The 22021-nt window shown below is 52.1% G+C and overlaps 1 protein-coding gene across 5 annotated transcripts; it reads right to left on the bottom strand.

The window, feature by feature from the left end:
- Nucleotides 1-1430: 1430 nt before the first annotated feature.
- On the bottom strand, nt 1431-21977 carry HAPLN2 (hyaluronan and proteoglycan link protein 2). Of its 5 annotated transcripts, XR_010594063.1 has the most exons (10): nt 21825-21977; nt 13626-13767; nt 10463-10853; nt 8126-8170; nt 6807-6920; nt 5397-5750; nt 4168-4284; nt 3192-3377; nt 2223-2879; nt 1431-2180 (listed from the first exon to the last, which is right to left on the bottom strand). XR_010594063.1 is itself a non-coding variant. In XM_042843276.2 (9 exons), exons 5-9 carry the CDS (start codon nt 6892-6894, stop codon nt 2596-2598), a joined length of 1029 nt encoding a protein of 342 aa, XP_042699210.2. In that variant the 5' UTR covers nt 6895-6920; nt 8126-8170; nt 10463-10853; nt 13626-13767; nt 21825-21977; the 3' UTR covers nt 1431-2595. The 5 variants fall into 5 exon arrangements, 4 of the variants coding, with proteins under 4 accessions (XP_042699210.2, XP_065430212.1, XP_042699212.2 ...); XM_042843276.2 differs by having other exon boundaries at nt 1431-2879; XM_065574140.1 differs by having other exon boundaries at nt 1431-2879; nt 10603-10853.
- Nucleotides 21978-22021: the final 44 nt, after the last annotated feature.

The raw sequence follows: 22021 nt of genomic DNA, 5'->3' as shown, positions 1-22021 counted from the left end.
CATTTCCTCCGCCAAGGACATGACTATAGGAGACTGGGAGTTTGTCACTACAATAAGTTGCTTGGCCCCAAACTCCATTGCATGCAGGTTCTGGGTGAATTGATGTGAGGGAGTTTAGACGGGTGTGTGTGAAATATTTGCACAAAGAGGCAAAACTCCTTCAGCTTAGGACCTGACTTTGCCACATTCATCTGAAACCCGGCTCCCTTTTCCAGAGAAGAAGGGGCCTGCTTCCAAATGGCTCCAAAATTCCAAACCTTCTCAGGTTCCTTCCGCAAAAAAACCCAGCCCGTTTCATGGGGAAAAAAAAAAAATCTATATCTGGGAGGAGTGACGTCTCTCCAAAATGCACCCCTTTGTATTTCCCCCACCTTGGAAAAGACGTTCCCTGGTTTCACCCAGCTCTAGGAGCTTGTTTGAACTAGGGATGGGCCCCAGATATGACCCGGCCTATGCCTGGAGTTTGAGGAGGTTTGCAATTTGGGTTTCAGCCCCATATGCCGTTGTACTCACCGCCATAGGGTGTGGGGCCTTGCATGGATCTTCAGAGCCCCTTGGTGCTCTCCGTTTCCCCTCACCCTGTGTGATCTTGGGCAAATCACAATCACTCCGGGCCTCAGTTCCCCCACCTGCCAAATGGGGCTAAGAGTCCATCCTCTGCGCGCCTTGTCTGTGGATGCGAAACGGCTCAGAGCAGCAGCGCGTGCCGGTGCAACGGGGCCCTGATCTCACTGGGCACCACCTGCTGCTCCGGTCCGACACGTACGAAAAGATTCTGAGGCTGGGTCTACACTGCAAATGTAAACCGGTGTAACCGTGTGAAAAATCCCCGCCCCCCGAGCGGCGTAGTTATATTGCTCTAACCTGCAGTGTAGACAGAGCGATGACGCTCTCCCGTACACGGAGCTGCCGCCTCTCGGGAAGGTGGTTTAACTACGCCAACAGGAGCGGGTCTTTAGTAGTGTCTTCACTAAAGCGCTACCGTGGTGCAGCTGCCCGGGCGTGAAGACAAGCCCTCGGGGGAGCTGGTGGCTGGGATTGGCTGGCTAACGGGCCTGGTGGTAAGGGCTATGCCAGAACTTTTCAGCTGTAGGCTGCTGGCAAAGGATCAAACCATCCCTAACCGAACTCTGGGTAAGTCTTAGTCCGGGCAACCTCTCGCGCTGCAGGGTAATTTCTCCTAAAAACGTCACAAGGCCTCCGATGGAGCGCGTAAGCTGGATATCACAAGGTACCTGCCACCCACCGCATGGGTAAGTCTGTCCTCTTGCTAGTCCACATACAGAGTCTGTTCCAGAGAAGGGGGCACAGTGCTTCGATTGACACATGAGCAGCGTATGCCTTCTAGCTCTGAACGTCCTTGGCTCGAGGGCTGGACTGTGTCACCCTATGGCTAATACGCAGGGGGGACAAAAACCCCAAAGGTGCTATTTTTGGGGTGGGTTCACCATCATTTTATTAATTTACATGGATAAACTCAATTAGTCAAACTCATTACTTTCCAGCCTTTCACATATTGGCACTGAACGGCTTCTTCACGGGGGGTGTTGGGGTTAAAAGACAGACCTTCATGAGCACAGTGTAGTGAGCCGGCTGGGGGCTTGTGTGCACTGCTGCCCTCTGCTGGACTGGAATCAGAATAGCTCGACTGTGTGTCATAGCCCCTATATTGCTGCTAATTAAGGAGATGCTCCTTTTGCTCAAGTGGCAAGGGACCTGTGCTTTGCAGAGCAGAGGGATCTGAGTTGTGGCCCTGCTATCGCTGTGAATTTCCACAAGCACGAGGAAGCATACGGAGAGTCAGGAAGCTTTTTATCTCCAGGGGCACCCCATCCCCTGTTGGAAATAGGTGAGCAATGGATACAAAATGCCATTTCTTCGTTAGCCTTAAACTAAACCAAAAAAATCTACAGCTACTGGTTATTCCTCTGAGGGGTCCAGCGACCTCACGGGAGCAGGACACTGGATTCTTACTGAGTCCCATGGATTCTGTCTTCTCCTGACGACCCCCCTGCTCCAGAGGGCAGCTAACAAACAGCAGGAACCCAAAACCGAGGAGAGCAAAAGCCCGAAGAAGACCAGAGAAGTTCTGAGGTTGGGGGCTTTGGTGCTTCCATTCTCACTTGCTCTCTGTGTCGAAAGGGTAGAAGTCACCCCTGGGCAGAGGGTCTGAATCCAGCCTGTGCACCACTAAAGCCCTCAAACATCAGCACTTAAGTAGCCCACAGGCCCTTGGCCCAGGGGTTGAATTTTGTGTCATATTCAGGGCTCCAGAGAACAGATTCCTCTGTTCACAGAACAGGGCAGGCAGCCTATCGGCCTCTCCCGGCCAGCGCTCCCGAAGGAGCCACCTCTGGACGGGAGACAGGATTCTGGTCTCCATGGCCCATCCAGTCCTTGGTCTCTCTGCTAAGGCTGACGATGAGCGGATGGGCCAAGCGAGTGTTATGTGCTGCTGGAAACCGGCCTGAGACCCACTGGGGAAGAGAAACATGCAGAGCTCATGACCCTTGACAGGCGCAGGGCGGCTGGAAACCAGCGAAGAGCAGAGCTGCCGTCCCCTCCCCGGCGTCCCATCATCACCCCGTGCCATCCCTATTTCACCGAGAAGCAGTAGGTCCCGTATGTCTGAAGCTCCTTGTTGGGGAAGCCGAAGCTCCGGACGCCGGGGTCCGGAAGGCCCCCGCAGTGGGTGCGAGGGGTGGTGATGGGGTAGCGGACGCTGCCGTCCGCCAGCCAGCCCCCGTCGCAACGGTCCAGCTGGGAGAATTTCCAGGCGGAGTACAGCTGCCCGACGTTGGCGATGGTGGCCCCTTGGTTGCGGCAAGCCTGCCCTGCCTCTTTGAAGCTCAGGTGGCCCTGGATGAAATAGACCTGGCCTGGGGAGAGAGAGAGGGAAGGGGAGGGTGTCAAGGCGAAGGTCACATGGGACGCTGAGTGGTGTGGGGACCTGCCACGGAGATGCCAAGGGTCCCTCTAGCCTGGCTAGAAGACAGCAGGCCTGCCTAGCTCACGGGCAATGCCTACTGGAAGGAATGACCCAGACAGGGAGGAGGGGGATACCACACCAGACGGAACTAGTGAGCTGACCCAGAACAGGAGGGGGTACCAGACGAGACGAGCCTTTGCTCTGATCTTGTCTCCCTACGCTCTGCGGTCGCACGGAGCTGCCGCGTTCCCTCTGGACGTACCCCTCACAGGAGAGGTGAAGCAGAACGCATCGAACCGGTCCTTCTGCTTGTCCTTGGCCCCGTAGGTCCGAACTCCCGGGAGGAGAAGCCGCCCCCCGCAGGGCTCTCGGGGGTTAATAATGGGGTAGTGGACGGTCCCGTCGAGAATCCAGCCTGCATTACACCAGTCCAGCCCTTCGGTCCACGCTGCGGGTTAGCGGGAGAAAAAGGGATGGGCAAGCGTCAGAACCTAGCTACTGGATACCTTAATAATGGCCCCGATTCTCCGTTGGCCCACAGATCGTGCGGAGCAAAGGGGAGTCTATCCCCACCTCTGGGAGAGAGCGTGGTCCAGCGCTTAGAGGAATGGGTTCTAATCCCAGCTCTGGAATGGCAGGGGGTGGCATAGCAGTTTGAAGAGAGGGGGTTGGGGGCCAGGACTCCTGGGTCCTATTCCCAGATCGGATGATCCTACTCTGTAATGCGTCTCTAAACAAAAGCTGGCTGTTGTAACGATTCTGTAACATCCGATGAAGTGGGCTGTAGCCCACGAAAGCTTATGCCCAAATAAATTTGTTAGTCTAAGGTGCCACGAGGACGCCTCGTTGTTTTTGCTGATACAGACTAACAGGGCTACCCCTCTGAAACCTGATATTTACATGCCAATGATCTGTAAACCTATTAAAACATCCTAAATAAATAAAGAGATTAACTTTTTTTTTCCCAAGCATATCTTGAAAACTTGGGGGGGAGGGATAGCTCAGTGGTTTGAGCATTGGCCTACTAAACCCAGGGTTGTGAGTTCAGTCCTTGAGGGGGCCACTTAGGGATCTGGGGTAAAAAATCTGTCTGGGGATTGGTCCTGCTTTGAGCAGGGGGTTGGACTAGATGACCTGCTGAGGTCCCTTCCAACCCTGATATTCTATGATTCTATCTAGAGCAAAGCCTGGGAATTAGCCGCTAGAGGAGGTGGGTGAAACAGACAGAGGCTGGTTACCTTTGTAGAGCTGCTGGTAAGTGGCCAGCCTGGAGTCCTGCTCTTCACAGGCTTGCTTAGCCTCAAAGTAGTTGAATCTGTAGCGCCCCTGGCTGGTCTGGTAGGGGAAGACGACACCTGGGTGATCGGAACAGAAAGGGAGTGAGCTGGTATTCTGGGATCAGAGAGTTGATCGGGAATCTCAGTGCAGGATGCCGGCCTCTGCACCTGCTTAACCATTTTTTGACAGAACCCTTTTCCGGCAGAAAATGTAGTTTTGTCCAAATCAAAATGATTTGTGGGAATTCGTCGACATTTTCCGTGGGGAATAGTGGACACGATTCGCTTCGCGTTTCTCGTTTCGACCCAGTGATTGCTACACACTATTGGATATTTTGTGTTCTATTCGCATGTTTCAATGTTCCCGAAATGTTCTGAAGTTTCTGAATCGAAATCCTTCCGAATTTCGGTTCCACGGGGAATTTCAAAATTTCAACTTCGCTTTCCGGATCCGGAATGAAAACAAAGTTTGAAATGTCGGGATTTCCCGTGGGACAGAAATTCCGCTTCTCGGCCAGATCTGCCGGCCCCCTGTGGAACCCCCATGGTATTATTCTCTTCCAGCAGTGCATCGAAGGCTCACATGAGATCAGAGACACAGAGCAAGAGACAGTCCTTGCCCCGTAGAGCTCACAGTCTGAATAAGCAGACAGAGGGTGGGAGGGGAAACCGAGGCACAGCGAGGGGCAGTGGCTTGCTCAAGATCACAGAGCAGGGATTTGGGGAGCAACGGCTGCAGGGACCCCCTGGACTGAGCGTAGGGATGGCTGGAAGGACCCAACTCACCCCTACGCTCAGAAGGAGCTGGGGGTAGAGGGGAAGTGAGCTAAGATTTTTAAAACCACTTCTCTCATGGGCTCCCACCAGGGGATGCAGGTTCTCCCATCTCCCTCTGGGGACCCACTTCCAGGGGATGCAGCGTCCCCTGCCCCCCCTTGGGGAACCCTGCCAAAGGACATGGCTCCCCCTGCTTCTCTCAGGGGACACGGCTGCTCCTGCCGCTTCTCCCCGGGGGCCCCCTGCCAGGGAACACGGCTCCCCCCGCTTTTCCTCCAGCCCCCCGCCAGGGGACATGGCTGCCCCCAACGCCCGAGGCTCCCATCAGCAGAAGGTCTCTCCCCTGAAGAGGACGGGGCCATTGCTGGCCGGAGGGGGACTGTTCCCAGGCCGCCGTGGGAGCCGGGACTTACCGTCCAGCGTCAGCGTCAGCGACAGGCTCTCATCCTCCAGCCCGTTGACCAGCTGGCAGCGGTAGCGCCCCTCGTCCTCCAGCGTCACCCCGGCGATGGTGAGGGAGGCGTCGTTGCGGTGGCCGCGCCTCAGCCGGGCCCGCCCGCCCAGCTGCCCGTAGGTCTTGTGCTGGAGCCCGTTGGTGACCAGGATGATGTTCTCCGGCAGCTCGGCCGGCTCCACCTTGCTCCATTTCACCTTGTAGTGGGGGGGCCGCGCCCGCAGGACGCAGGGCAGGGTGACCGTGGCGCCGCGCTGGGCGTGCACCACCTCGTGGAGGGGCTCCAGCAGGTACTGCAGGCGCGGGGTGGGGGCTGTGAGGAGACACGGGCAGGGGGAGGCGCGTCGAACCCCTGGCCTTGCTCGGCCTGCGGCCTCCCGAGATGCTCGAGGACCGCGGCTCCGCGGCTCTCCTCCAAGTCCTGCTCTGTTTGCCTGCTGATGCCCTTCAATCCCAAACGGCAACCCCCACCCTGCTATTCCAGCCCTGAGCTCCTCCCCCAGTGCCCCTGATGCCCCCCACTCCCAACTCACAGCCCCACCCTGCTATTCCAGCCCTGAGCTCTCCCCCAGCACCCCCGATGCCCCTCAGTCCCGACCCGCAGCCCCACCCTGCTATTCCAGCCCTGAGCTCTCCCCCAGCGCCCCCGATGCCCCTCACTCCCGACCCACAGCCCCACCCTGCTATTCCAGCCCTGAGCTCCCCCCCAGCGCCCCCAATGCCCCTCAGTCCCGACCCGCAGCCCCACCCTGCTATTCCAGCCCTGAGCTCCCGCCCAGCACCCACAATGCCCCTCACTCCCGACCCACAGCCCCACCCTGCTATTCCAGCCCTGAGCTCCCCCCCGTACCCTCCAATGCCCCTCACTCCCGACCCGCAGCCCCACCCTGCTATTCCAGCCCTGAGCTCCCGCCCAGCACCCACAATGCCCCTCACTCCTAACCCGCAGCCCCACCCTGCTCTCCCAGTCCGGAGTTCCCGCCCAGCACCCACGATGCCCCTCACTCCTGACCCGCAGCCCCACCCTGCTCTCCCAGTCCAGGGTTCCCCTTCCACCTGCACTGCTGCTGCATTGGGGGCCTGATTTGCCTCTTACAGTCCCGGTTCCCTTCCCCTGCGGAGGCCACTCAACCCCAGCGTGTCGCCTCCCTTACTGTTCCAGCCCTGGGCGCCCAGCACACACCTCAAACCGGCCTCCTGCTATTCCCGTCCTCCCCCGGTCTGCGACCACGCACCTCAGCTTTAAACTGCGGCAGGTTGGGGCTCGGAGGTGATGCCGACGGGTGGGGACTAGGGCAAGAGCCAAACTGCCCCATGCTGGAAAGGGGAAGGGGGGATTCGTTGGGAGGAAGAGATCGTGGTTACCCACCTGGACCCCCAGTTGCCTTCTGGTAAATAGTTAAAGCAGCTGGCAGAGAAGAGAGGCAGAGTGAAGCCAGCAGCAGCAGCGGGTGCATACTTAGATGTGGGGCCAGGAACGTGCCTGAAAAAGAAATGATGTTTTGTTCTAGCAAGGCTCACCAGGTGGCGCTGTGCCACATAGTCTCAAGTTATTTTGCTCCCCTTGAGTTTTTGAAGAAATTCCGCATGGTTAGAGGTTTGCGATGAAGTTTCGTTTCGGGGGAGCTGTTGCAAACAGCAGGAGAGTTTGCTCACAGGGAATGCGTGGCAGAACAGGGAACTGTATCCAGCTCTCTGGCTAGCACCCTAACCACTGGACAATCCGGCTTCTCTCCCCACTCATATAATCACAGCAATGTAGGGCTGGAAGGGACCTCGAAAGGTCGTCAAGTCCAGTCCCCCGCGCTGAGGCAGGACCAAGTAAACCTAGACCGTCCCTGACAGGGGTTTGTCCAACCTGTTCTGAAAACCCTCCAGCAACAGGGATTTCACGACCTCCCTTGGATGCCTGTTCCAGAGCCTAACCCCCCTGAGAAAGTTTTTCCTAATATCTCACCTAAATTTCCCTTGCTGCAGATTAAGCTCCTTACTTCCTGTCCTATCTTTAGTGGACAAGGAGAACAACTGATCACCGTCCTCTTTATAACAGCCCTTAACATATTTGAAGACTGTTCTCAGGTCCCCGCTCAGTCTTCTTTTCTCAAGACTAAACATACCCCAAATTTTTTAACCTTTCCTCACAGGTCGGGTTCTCTAAACCTTTTGTCATTTTTGTTGCTCTCTTCTGAACTTTCTCCAACTTATCTCCATCTTTCTTAAAGCATGAGGCCGAGAATTGGACACATACTCCAACTGAGGCCTCACCAATCGGACAATTATCTTCTGTGCCTAACATACGACGCTCTTGTTAATACACCCCAGAAGGATATTAGCCTTTTTTTTGCAACGGTGTCACATTGTTGACTCACATTCAATTTGTCATCCACCCAAATCCCTTCCAACAGTACGGCCGGCTCATGAGTTATTCCCCGTTTCGTGGTCGTGCGTTTGAGTTTTCCTTCCTAAGTGAAGTACTTTGCACATGTCTTTACTGAATTTCAGTGCTGCAGGAGAGCAAGGGGATATCACATGTGTCGTGCTGGGTCGAGTAGAACGGACCATAGTTTGACCCTTCGTGTTATTGGCTGGTACAGCGCCTAGCGCTGTGAGGCTCTGGCTCCCCACAATGGGTCATCGCTGTAATAATAATTGTTAACCCCAGGATTCGGGTTTCTCTCTAATACTCACTTGGTCGAGCTCCCAGGGGGTCTCCGGCCACTTCTGACACCGGTGCTGTGGAGAGAAATGGGATTCAATGCAGCTGGCCCATTGGTTCACCACCCTCCTTCCCATTGGCTTTGCCTATGAAGAGCAAGGGCTGTCAAGGCAGGCTGACCCAGTCCGGGTGAAACAGGAACCAACGCGTACGCCCATCCAAAGCTCAAACCAAACCCAGAATGGGCTTCACCATGATCCCCGTATGCCTGAGGTTCGCCCACTGCCCATCAATGCCAGGTGGCCAGACCAGCCATACAAGGTGTTCATGGTCTGCGTCCACTACCTCCCGGATCCCCAGCTTGTTCTAGGGCCGGACAGAGCTCAGTGGGTTGTTGGATGCTTCCCCGAGCTGTCCCAGACATCTCAGCAGGACCTTGCGAGGAGATTGGTTCCAACTAGAACTGGGGAAAAATTTTCGGCCAACTTTTTTGCGCCAGAAAACGCAGATTTGGGTCAACCAAACCATTTCATAGATTGGTGTTGAATTCGCTGAATTTGTTTTGGTCGTAAGAATTTTTTTTTTTACAAATCTGCGCCATTTGATTTTTTTCAGTTCGAAACAATTTTGTGTGGACATTTATTTATTTAAAAAAAACATTTGAAAAGGCTGGCGGATGAAATGTTTTGTTTGATCCGAATCAATTATGACCAGCCCCAGTTTTTCGACGTGGCCGGAGATCAGTTCTTCACATGGCTCTAGTTCCAACACAGGGTTCATGCAGCGTCCCAAGAGATTTCTGAACCTCGCCCCAAATTCTGCTTCTGCTTCCAGATCCCTCTTTGCCCCAAATTAACCCCAATAATATGGCTACGGATGCTTCCACTAATAAACAAGTACTTTGCACATCTCTAGCATCTTCCCATGCAAAGATGCCAAAGCACTTTACAAACACAAATAAGTTAAGCCTTGTGGCTTTTCAAAGAGGCCAGAGGTGGGCCAATGTCGCTGACTGCCAATGGGATTTAGGCACCTCGTTTTCTTAGGGTCAAAGCTGCCCCTGGTCCCATACTGGGGTATTAGCAGCACCTATTTTACAGACATCAAAACTACAGCACGAAGAGGCTAAGTGACGGCCTAATTTTACACAAGCAGAGGCCGGAGCTGGGGACTGAATCCAGAAGTCCTGGGGGTGAAATCAACAGGGATTTTGCTACCGACTTCAGTGGAGCCAGGATTTCAGTCTGGGCTCTTAGCACTACGGTTTATTGATCATCATCATCATCTGGACGACAGTTGTATGTAGGCGACCCAGTCATGGACCGGAGTCCCACGGTGCAAGGAGCTGTCCTGCTGCCTCCTTCCCCACCCTCCACTTTTTGGCCCCCTCCTCTGACCCCTGGCCCCAATTCTCCTGCACCTTGCGCAGTCATGGAGATCCGTGCAAAGTGGGTGCAAACCGCCAGTGGATCAGTGCACACGTAATTTGCACCCCGTATGGAACGGGTGGGAATGACAGCAGAAGGTGCAAGGCAATGGAGGATTAAAAACACGGTCTCTATAGAGCGTCTCCCTACCCTGCCATACCTCCAGCTCTACACTAACTCTACGAGGTCTGGCTCCCTACAACCCATTGTCTTCTACAAGATGCACTCAATCTGTTTGTCTAGGTCGTTCCTACCAAAGGGTAACACAAATTGCATCGTCCTGTGGCTTTCATATGGGTTGATTCTCTAGGGGATTAATGTTCCTGGAATCCACTAGACCAGGGGTGGCCAAACGTACTGACCCTCTGAGCCACATACGAGAATCTTTAGACATTCGAGAGCCAGGGAGCACCTGCCGGGGCTTGTGGCTTCAGCCCTGTGGGAGATGCCTGCCGGGGCTCGGGGCTTCAGCCCCACTCCTGCTGAAGCCCCAAGCCCCATCAGATGCATCCGACTGGGCAGAAGCCCTGAGACCCTCCTCCCCACTGGGCAGAACCCTCTACCCCACCATGCTGCTGCAAGGCAGAGGTCCTGAGCTTCCCACCCACCAAGTCTGGTAGGTGGAGAATGGGGGGGAAGACTCCAACAAGCCGCATTTTAATGGTAAAAGACTCCCTACCAGTAGAGCCCTGCGCGGACACACAAAATTTGGATCTGCACCCAAACTACATCCACAGTAATGAACTTGTATCTGACCCACCCTCCACCTTTTATATGCATCTGCCCCAGCCCCCTCTCTCACTGTTAGAACCCTGCGTGGATACAAAAATTTGGATCTGCGGCCGATCCCCAAAGGTGGTAAACAACGCGTCCCCATGTCCGGGGATGCAGGCATCCGTGGATATAAAGCAGATAACCGCGGATTTGCAGGGCTCTACGTACCAGCTCCGGGTCCAGTCCCGTACCTTCTACGTTCACAGGGAAATCCTCCGCCAACCCACCGCACCCCTCCAAACCGGGTGGGGAAAAAACAAAGCGATCCTTTGAGAGCTCTCCTCCACCCCCTGCTGCTGCACGCCCACCTGGGCCAGACTGCTGGCCCGGGGGTGACTCAGCACCCCGTTATGCATCTGGCATGACGCACGCTCGCAAAAACCCGGTCCCGGCTCCGTCACAAACGTCCCATTGTTGGACGGGAGAGGAACGGAAAGACCAAACTTGCTGCTCCAGTGCCATTGGGGTTCATTGGAAGAGGCGGCTCCTGGCTCCTTCCATGGCTAGCGGATACGTCCACTGGCATCAGGCATCGGGGACTGCGAGAGGCCTGCCTGTGCTGGGAGAGGAAATCAAATAACCACAGAATGAGTTTTGCTTGGGAGGATCTAGTCTTTGTGCTCTTTGGACAGCATCAGAATTGTCCGGGTGGTGGCTGTATCTCCTTTTCCCTCTCTCTCTCAATCCCTCCCTCCGGCCCAGGACCAGTAAACAGTTGGTGTGTCTGTCTTTTCCCCTTTCACAAGCAAGGAGGATGCACAATTTCCCATTGTGAGCATCTTTCCCTTTATTGTTCTGCTCAGCAGAACAGAGCGGCCCCAGCGAACAAGCCCATCTTTATATGCAGCCGCAGAGTCAGGGGAATTCAGAGTAGATGTCAACACCATTCAGACCCACATCTCCTCCGAACCACAGCCAAAGCCGGTGGAAAGACTCCCATTCACTTCCAGGGGCTTGGGATCAGGTCCTTCGAATATGCTCTAAACTCACTTTCCTCCAGGGAAAGTAGATTTTCCCACAATGCATCAGGCCATAGTCCCTTCCAGCAGCCAAAATCCAATGGCTTCAATTAAAGGAGGAACCTTCCCTATTGCACCAGGTTGACAATGCAGTGTTGTCACATTGGTTGTTGGAATCCCCTTCCTGATCTCTGTACTGATCAGCTGATCCCCTGAAGCATGAGAGCGGATCATCCCCAAAATGCTACTGTAGGCCTGCAAATTAACCGGTCTTCTCCCCGCAACTCCTCCAACCCGCCAAACACGGACCCGCAGTGTTTGCTTGAAAGAGCCCCCACAATCTGTTAGCAAAGGTTGCTCCATATGGGAAAAGGTTAATGGATTCCGATGATTCTCTGGTGCAGGGGGGTGGTTAACCCGACTGGGTATAAAAGAGGTGGGAGTGGGTCTCAGCGATAAGAGGATCTAGGGTGTGGGCTGAGCAGTCCTGAGGAAGGAACCCAACCAGCAGGCAAGCCTGGGAGATCACAGAGCATCTGCCTATCTAGGTTCCTATACAGCGGCAACAGTGCTCCACCTGGATCTACTGCTAGTGGTCCCAGCTTCCCAACTGGTATAAACTGGTACAGCTCCCATTGACTTCACTGGAGCTACACCAGCTGGCGAATTGGCCCGTTGACCTCAAGGCATCTCAAGCCCGGGACTGCTAGAAACACAGCAGGATGTTACATGGCAGCATCCGTACTGGGGAGGACGCTGGAGACTTGATCCAAGACCAGAAGCAGCAGAGACTCAAGGAAAGGGCACTGGGGCCTGTATAGACACAGAACAAAGAGCCGTTCTCTGCCCCCAAGAGCGCCCCATCTTTCCAAGCAAACAGTCGCTCCTAGACTCATAGACTACTTTAAGGTCAGAAGGGACCATTATGATCGTCTAGTCTGACCTCCTGCACAACGCAGGCCACAGAACCTCGCCCGCCCACTCCTGTAACAAACCCCTAACCTATGCCTGAGTTATTGAAGTCCTCAAATCGTGGTTTAAAGGCTTCAAGGTGCAGAGAATCCTCCACCAAGTGACCTCTGTTCCACGCTGCAGAGGAAGACGAAAAAACCCCCAGGGCCTCCGCCAATCTGCCCTGGAGGAAAATTCCTTCCCCACCCCAAATATGGCGAAACCCTGAGCATGTGGGCAAGACTCACTCGCCAGACACCCAGGAAAGAATTCCCTGTAGTAACTCAGATCCCACCCCATCTGACATCCCATCACAAGCCATTGGGCATATTTACCGCTAGTAGTCAAAGATCAATTCATTGCCAAAATTGGGCTATCCCATCATAGTCCTGTGGTTTTGCTCACGGTTTGGGGCGGGGCAGGCGCTGCGTTCTGTTTGGGGTTTGGTTGTTTCCCTCCCCGACCTCCCACTGTGCAGCTTAGTGCCACCGGGAGATGTTGAAAAAAAATTAAGTCTTTTGAAAATCACAAGGTCAAAAGTTTTATTTGACGGGGGAGGGGGGCAAAAAGCCGGATTAGAAAAATGTTCACAAATAATTTTGAAAAATTAAAAAAAAAAAAAAAAAAAAAAGGTTAAATACAGCAGCACAAAACCAGTCTTCCATAACTCCGAAACGTTTGTGTAATTTACAGGACTAAAGTGCTGGTCAGCGCTACAGGCCTTTCCTCGTTCCACCTGCTCCAGGATTTTCAAAGGTGACGAGTGATTTGGGTGGCTCCCTTTTTGGGGACGGCCCAAATAAGACGTCGTGAGGACCCGTACTCTGAAAACCAGGCCTCTTTCGTGTGTCTCAGCGGGGCACTGGAAATCACTAGTGACTTTTGGAAGAACAGGCCAGGGTCTTCTAAAGGCCGAAATCCCGCATTAGCCCAAAAGAGAGATGCTCGGGAATGGGCAGAGCTGGGCGAGGGCAATCCGGGGTCCTAGGCATACTCTGACACAGGTCCCCACTGCGGCACAGCCCCCAGTAGTGCTGCCACCTGGATCGCCCGTTTTTCAAGGCGGCCGTCCTGGGAAATGTGTCAGGGTGGCTCAGTACACGCTGTCACTGCCAGATGTCCGGTTTTACGGGCTCAGGAGCGTCCTGGCTGTCCTGGGTTTTTGTACTTTAGACATGCCAATGCTAGACTCCGTAATCTGGTTCTGGCCCATTACAGCAGCAGCGGCACGCAGCTCCCTGGTCCTCTCCGAAACGGAAGCAGTGGTCCCCCCCTCTCCTCTCTGGAGAGATGGGGGTGGTAGCTGGGGATCCCACCCCCCAAACTGCGTTCACACCCCTCCACACACACACACAGGCCTATAGTCCCAAGGTCTCAAACCAGCCCCGTCTGGGATGCGTAGCTCCGCTTCGGTAACGTACCTGCCTCGTTTTGGCCGGGGCCTGATCCTGAGGTCGCTGAAGGCTCCCCATTCGTTTCTCCAGGCTTGGGATCGGGCCCTTGGTCACGACACCCGCCCCCCCACGCTCTCCTCCGGCTAAGGCTGGGGATGATCGTCTGTCTCTGAAAGGAGATGTGGAAAAAAACAACGGGGACACAATGAGGCTGTGTTCTGGGGACGCGGCACGGAACTGGGCCTTTTCATTCAGCACCTCCCTCTGCCCCCCCTCCGGCCCGGTACCCCTGCCGTGAAGATCCATCACCAGGGAAGAAGGAAATGTACATCTCTGATGAAACACAAGATAAGAGGCAGTTTGTCTCTGGCAGCAGGGGACAAAGCGATCCCGGCCTCTCCGTGACACGCACTCCACCGAAAACAAGCTTCCCCTGCGGCCAGGATGAAAACAAGTCTCCGTGCCTCACTCTCGCTGGCTCGAACGCCCCCTTTACACCGACCAGCCATTGCAATTCACAGTCACGTCCACCTTAAGGCCCCTTCGTGCTGCCAGGCCGTACAAAGGAACCGGATGCCGAAAACTAGGGGAAGAAAAAGCGTTTTTCGGGGTTTTTTTTGAAAAACGTTGGTGAAAATGGAGGCTTCCCTCAGAAATTTCAGTTTCGACAAAACAGCCGTTTTCCTCCAGAAAAATCTAGCTGCTTATCCAGCCCCTAGCCACATAACCCCCCGCAACATCACTGAATGCATCTGCTTGGCACTTCTTTGAGTCGCTGCTAGCCCCATGTTAGGAGTGGGGTACTCAGGGCCGGCTCCAGGCACCAGCCTACCAAGCATGTGCTTGGGGCGGCATCTGGAGGGGGGCGGCGCTCACCCAGGGAGAGCGGAGCCGCAGCGGGCTCGCGGCTCTCCCCCCGGCACTCCGGCCGGTCGGGGAAAGCGGGGCCGCGGTTGGGCTCTCCGCCCTCCTCCTGGCGCTCCGGCTGGCCAGGGAGAGCGGGGCCACGGTCGGGCTCTCCGCCCTCCTCCCGGCGCTCCAGCCGGTCGGGGAAAGCAGGGCCCCGGCTGGGCTCTCCGCCCTCCCGCCGGTGCTCCGGCCGGCCGGCCGGGAAGAGCGGGGCTGCGGCCGGGCTCGCCGTCCTCCCCCTGGCGCTCCGGCCGGCCGGGAAGAGCAGGGCCCCGGCTGGGCTCTCCGCCCTCCTCCCGGCGCTCTGGCTGGCAGGGGAGAGCGGGGCCGCGGCCGGGCTCAGTGCCCTCCCCAGCTGCGCTCCCCACCAGGGGGCGGGGGGCGGCGGGAGGCTTTTTTGCCTGGGGCGGCAAAAAAAGCCAGAGCCGGCCCTGGGGGTACTGAGGCACGGGGAGATGAAATGACTTGCACAACTGAAGTCTGTGGCAGATCAAACCCAGATCTCCTGGTTCCTACTTTTCCACACGAACTCACTTCTTTGCACGCCGGCGCGGTCAGAGCTGGCAATCGGCAGCTAAGCAATGACCCTGATCTTCAGCTGGGATAAACTGGCACGAAACTAAGGGATCTGTGCTGATTTACGCCAGCTGAGGATCTGTCTCCATGAAACCAGGGCCAAAGTTAGTGGTGGGGGGGTGGGTCAGAGTCCGGCCATGTGCTGTCCTAAAAGGGATGGGGGGGGGGGGCAGGTAAATGAGTCCCCTGGATCTGTTTGACCCACACCTGAAGAATGTGACAGCACCATTAACGGCACTCGGGACAGGACAAATGTGCTTTTTAAGGCAGGGGAGAGGAGGGCAAGTCTTGCTGTAACCAGACCGTGCTGAACGGAGCGGCCTCAGATGGTCATGGCTTTGTACCAGAGTGACCCGACTCTGCTGGTTGACCGGAGAGTGGCCGTATTGATGGGCTGATGTATTGATTATTGATTGATCTCTTAGACTGCAGAAGGTCAGCCAAGGATCGGTCAGCTGAGGGCTACAGCATCAGGACTATTATGATCAGTATCATTACAAGGAGAGGCCCTGGGAACGCACAGGGAACAGCTGCAATTTATCACAAGTCCCTGGAGCAAATGGAAATGGACACAAATCAGTCATCGAGAATTATAACATTCAAAAACCAGTAGAACACTTCAACCTCCCTGGTCACAATATTACAGACCTAAAAGTCGCAATTATTCAACAAAAAAACTTCAAAAACAGACTCCAACGAGAAACTGCAGAACTGGAATTAATTTGCAAACTGGACACCATTAAATTAGGCTTGAATAAAGACTGGGAGTGGATGGGTCATTACACAAATGAAACGATTTCCCCATGCTAATTTCCCCCCTACTGTTACTCACGCCTTCTTGTCAACAGTTTGAAATGGGCCACCCTGATTATCACTACGAAAGTTTTTTGTCTCCTGCTAATAGCCCACCTTATTCGATTAGTCTCGTTAGAGTTGGTATGGCAACACCCATTTTTTCATGTTCTCTGTATCTATCTATCTTCCTACTGCATTTTCCACTGCATGCATCTGATGAAGTGGGTTTTAGCCCACGAAAGCTCATGCTCGAATAAATTTGTTAGTCTCTAAGGTGCCACAAGCACTCCTGTTCTTTTCGCTGAAATCCAACAGTAGACATGGAGAGAGTGCAGGGTGTTTAGCCCTGTGACTAGCATCATTCACATCTGCTGGGGCAACCTGGAGCATCAGTCACTATTTTCTTCATCATCATCTTCATCATAATGCTAGTGCCTCCCGATGTGTTTTCCACGGGCAGGCCAACATCTTTATCCTGAGTTCCACTTTCACCTGCTAACGCTCAGACCTACCTGTAAGTATTCCAACCCTTTTCCCCTTGTCCAGACTTCCTCCCCCCACTAAATTAGGGGTGCCCCCTTTTTCATATGCTCCCTCGTTAGTTCCCTTTTCACTCATTGACAGTTGCCATAGCAACGTGTGGCCGAGCTAAAATTCCCCAAGACGTTTCTACCAGTCATCTTTGCCATATTAACAGATACATTGCGACATCTTTTCTAAAACATCAGCAATTAGCACGGCTTGTCCTGTAATCGTGGCAATTTCCGGCTACAGGGTGCACTAGTGATCTTGGTGAACTAGCGGCTTGGTGAACGTGGTGAACCAGTCGTGTCAACCTCGTTCAGGCCTTGTGTGGCTAAGCCGAATATCTTTCAGGCCTGAGACTCTGCGTTACGACATTAATTTATACGTATACGTTATATTTCACCTCTATATCCCAAATAGACTTGATATCTTTTATTCTGGGCTACAAGAGGACCTCAGAGGAGGCCCACTGATTCTAAGCCACTATGGACAAGCTCCCCAAAAGGAATTTAGGCTCCCAACTTGCGTTGATTTCAGCGGAAGTCAGGAACCTAAATACCTTTGAAGCCTCAGCCTCTGTTTCTACACTTGGGGCAAGGATAGCTGCTTTAAGCCACCTTTGTGTTCCCCATATTCTGAGGCCATGCAGAGCCCCGCCTGGCGTAACTTAGAGCAGCGTTGGGGCTGCCCAAACTTATGCTCTGCTCCTCATGGGTCGCTCTGTCTCTTGAGAAGCACAGCTGTAGAGGAGTGTGATCCACCCCCTACGCCAGCATCTGGGAGCAGGGCCCTCTCGCTGCCTCCACACCAGCTGGGGAGGCCCCCAGTGCCGGGGGGGAGTCCTTAAAAGGCCCCTTTTGTGCCCATATTAAGGCTACTTTGTGCTGCCAGAGCGGCCCCTTAGCATTGCTGAGAACTGGGCGCAACTCATCTGCGCAGTGGTTGGGCTACATGGTGATTTGGGTCCAAATATAGGGTCAGATCCTTAGCTGGTGTAAACCAAAATTCAGTGTGGTGCAAATCAGTCAGTGGCGGGACACCGATTTACAGCAGGATCTACCCTCCCCCCTTATTTTTTAAGGGGACAAGAGAAATGGGCGAAGGATCTATCCTCCCACGAGTTTCTCTGAATTCTTTGCATTGAATTGAGCTCTGGTGAATGGGGCAGCCCAGAAAAATGGAGCCTTCTCTTTCCCCAAGAGCAGGTAAAGTTCCTCCCTATACCCCTCATCTTTCCCCTGCAGGGCTCGCCTCGGAGGGCACGGTGCACTCTTCACGACTCATTCAGCCCTTGGTCTCTCCAGGAGCCTGCCAGCCAGGTGATTACTTTTGCAATGCAGACACCTCTCCGCTGGGAACTGGGCCGAGACCCACCTGCTCATTTCCTACGGTCCCACCAGCTCAGGGTGACTTTTACCAGCAGGAAATGAACTGAAACCAGCGACCTAGAACTGAAGGGCTCCTGGTCCCATCACAAGTCTGGTAACGCTCTCCAGCCCTTTCCAGTTTCTTTAAGTTCTAGCCAAACACGGGCATCAGAACCGGACAAAACTCAACTGATTCCTCCCTGCTCAGCTGAAAATAAGCAACCACTTTCGTTCCACGGGCCAGATCCTCAGCTTCAGCACGACACTGATTTACCCCAGTTGAGGATCTGGCCCGATACGTGAGAAGGCAAACGAAGGAGAGGATTTACACTGGGACCCCCTTACACCACTCTGGCGGCCCAAAAACAGCCTTCAAGGAGTGTAAATGTAATTTATGACCGCTTTAAGTCCCCTTTCTGCCACTCAGGCACCTCCGGGTAAATGTGAACCAGGGCCAATGTTTGCATTACATAAGCAGCCCTCTCTAGGGCTAGATCTCATTAAAGAACCCCGTTTGTTGATTGCATGATGTTTTGATTGGCTTAAAAAAAACAGATGAGGCATGAAGATAAAGGGATTGAAATCTTTGGGTTTAATGATTAATTGGGTTATTGCTTTGTTTGAGGTCACTTGAGTTTTATCTGTGTCAACAGGCAGGGGTAAGAAGCCAGATTCTCATTTATGCTTGGGCCCCTTTACGCCTCTCTGGCGGTGTAAAAGGGCCTCCCGCGTTTGAGAGTATCTGGAGCAATGTGACTACATCTGGGAACACATATTTCCTCAACTGGCCAGGTCAAAATGAAATTCTGCCCTGAGCAGCGTGTGGGGTGAACTCAGCTTTAGTTTAACAGCTGCCAGGTAGTTTGTGGAAAAGAGTCTTTAACTCAGGGGTGGGCAAACTATGGCCCACGGGCAACATCCAGCCCTCCAGACGTTTTAATCTGGCCCTTGAGCTCCAGCCAGGGAGTGGGGTCAGGGTCTTGCTCCACTTTACACAGCTCCTAGAAGCAGCGGCACGTCCCCCCTCCGGCTCCTACGTGTAGGGGCAACCAGGGGGCTCCACATGCTGCCCCCACTCCAGGTGCCGCCCCCGCAGCTCCCATTGGCTGGGAACTGTTGCCAATGGGAGCTGCGGGGGCGGTGCCTGTGGACAGGGCAGTGCGCAGAGCCACCTGTCTCCTCCTCCACGTAGGAGCCGGAGGGGGAACATGCCGCTGTTTCTAGGCGATTGCCCCAACCATTGGGCCATCCTAAGACATACACAGGCTAAGGAAAAGTATACAACACCCAAGCAGAGTGACTAATGGGCAAGCAGCAGACATGTTCATTCCACTTCCTTTTGAGAGTCAGATTTCGATCTCTTACACTGCAGAAAACTAGAGTAACTCCCGTTAACTTCAGTGGAATGACACTGGTGTAACGGAGATCAGAATCTGACTCAGTGCCTTTAAAATTAACAAAATTTATCCACGTCACTTTCCAAAAGGCTGTTTTAGTTTATTCAGCGTCAGTTCACTTCTCCTCCTCTGCTTTCTCAAGTCTTGGATTTCGCACTGTCTCTGTATGTTACAAACACCTCTCAGCAAATGCAGATGCAGAGAAAAAAAATGAAATCACACTCTGTTCCCCACACCCACTGCCTGCCCATAGAGATGTGTGAAAGAATTTATAAACAGTACAAGCTTTATTAGGAGCATAGAATTTATAAACAGTACACGCTGACGCAGCTTCTCTGCCCCCAGCTGGGAGACAAAACTTTCTCTCCTTTTCAGCTAACTGACAACCTGGAATTGGGCAAAAATTTTCGGTTCAAACTTTTTTTCGGTGAAAATTGCTGATTCTATGACACCGAAATGTTTTGTGAATTCACATCGAATTCACCAAATCATTTGTTTTTAATAAAAAACAAACAATATTCAGAAAAGATCAAAACATTTTGTTTTGACGACATTTTTGAAAATGAGACTGATTTTTTTTGGTTTGAGATCACTTTCTGTTGAGAAATTTTGTTCAAATTCGCTACTCAAAAGCAAAACTTTTTTAAACCTGTTTAAAAAAAAAAAAACTTTTCAATGCTCTGAAAATTTCAAAATTTTTGTTTTCAGTTTAATCCAAAACATTTTGGGGGGTGGAGGGGGATTTTTCAGAATTGCCAGCAAATCAAAACATTCATTTTTCACCTAGCACTGTTCTACAGTCCAATCCATCTAATCTCATATCTACCCAGATCCATTGAATCTAGAGAAAAAAGTACTTTACAATTGAGTTAAGGTTGAGAGTATGTGTCAGTAATTTAAAAGCTAAAAGGCATTTCAGATATGTTATAAGTATCCCAAAACCACACACTGTAAATCCAGGAAATTCAGAGTTAAAGATACATTTAAAATAAATGTAGATTTTATAGTAAGAAATGTACAATAAAGTTACCCAAACAACCTTAACTCTGCCCTGCCGTGACATCGTGCAATAAACATATGATTACAATTAAGACTTTTAAAATAATTTTGGTCCTAAATTAGATACAACTGATTTTTAAATACACATTTACTTTTTCCTATATTTTGTTCCCTCGTCACATCATTATGGAACGATGTTAAGACTGAGTGCCCTAACTGTGCATGTCAAGCAACCTACCAATGAGAACTCTTGACACAACTGACCGGTCCCATACTGGTGGATCATTACAACCAATAGAGTTGTTGCATGCAAATTAGCTTTTGAGGAAGTGTGGTGATTGGTTGAACTACCTTATCTGACAATGGAACCTCCTTAAGAGTTACCTGATCTGAGCCTGCCCGTAGTCTGTCTAGTCATAAAAATTCGATACAACAATTCAGATGAATTACAAACTAATTTATCCAATTCACCCAGTTAATATACTCAAGTGCCTGTGTTACTCTGTTGTTAACAACATTTGGGCCAAAAAACAGGACCAACAGATACTAAATTTCTTCCAGGATCTAGATTTGGGTCAATTTACACTAATAAACTAACAACTGTATTTATTTGTAAATTCTCAGAAAATTAATTCTGTGCTCAAAGAGTAAGCGCTGTAAATTTGGGGACGGGACGGTTTATTTTTCATACAAAATAAAAAGGTTGAAAGTTCCCTTTAAGGGCAATAAACAATTCAGTTTTGATTGTGGAGTCATGATCGACACCTCCATAATAATAGAAACCAATTTATCACCTGTGTCTGACCTAATCCAGCTAATCTATAATCTAATCCATTGGGTCTATAAAGTTATGCATCTAATCTCTTCAATCTTGAATCACTAGAAATTAGCACACTGTGGACACTAGCACAAATAAATACGTCCAATACCAAATTTAATCAATCTAATCCATAATCTATACCAATCCATTTAATATATAACTAAATACAATCTAATCCATCTCTTTTCTAATCTAATTCAATTAATCTACTCTTTAAAATCAATGGATAGCACAAAGGAGCCCAATTTGGAAAACTGGAGTCGAGTCTTGGGTCTATCATTGGCCTGCTGAGTGATTTGCCCAAGGTTACTTCACCTTTCTGTGCCTCAGTTTCCCTGTCTATAAAATGATGATAAATGCTACAGACCTCCTTTGTAAAGTGCTTTCAGATCTACTGATGAAAAGCATGAGATAACAATATAACCACCCGTTTCTTGTATAATGCTTTTCACCAGCAGGTCTTAAATTGCTTCACAGTCTCTAATGGATTTATCTTCACAGCACTCCTGGGAGGTAGGTACTGTATTATTAATCTAACCCAGTCTATCCGTTCTATAACCTAATCCATCCAATCTAATCTACAGTCTAACGGAATCCATTTCTCCCTAGCCCTATTCCAGTGCTAGGACTTGCATTTAAATGGTCACCCACATGCAACAGTTGTGCTGAACTCATTTAGTTTGTCTCTGAATCACAACAAGCTGACTCAGCTGCTGTCATGATGATGTGACGCAATGGGCCAGATCCTCAGCGGGTGTAAAGCGATTTAGCTCCATTGACCGCCATGGAATTACAACTGATTTACCTCAACCAGGGATTTGGCCCTAGGAATCCATACCTGGTGCCTCAGTCACTGAGCCATTGGCGAAGCCGGATCTCCACATTCCTCTGTTCCTGCCTAAACAGACAGTTGCTTGCAAGCATGCAGCATTGGAGACATGAGCAAATGTTTTCTCATCCTCTGGAGCTGCGCTGTGTTTCAGTGGGTGGGACCCAGCTGGCAACTCATTGACTGGTGGGTGGGGCTTTCTACAA

The sequence above is a fragment of the Chrysemys picta genome, chromosome 20 (assembly GCF_011386835.1).
Source record: "Chrysemys picta bellii isolate R12L10 chromosome 20, ASM1138683v2, whole genome shotgun sequence".
NCBI lineage: Eukaryota > Metazoa > Chordata > Testudines > Emydidae > Chrysemys > Chrysemys picta.
The sequence above is the reverse complement of the archived record's forward strand: the minus strand, read 5'-3'. Positions and strand labels throughout refer to the sequence as shown.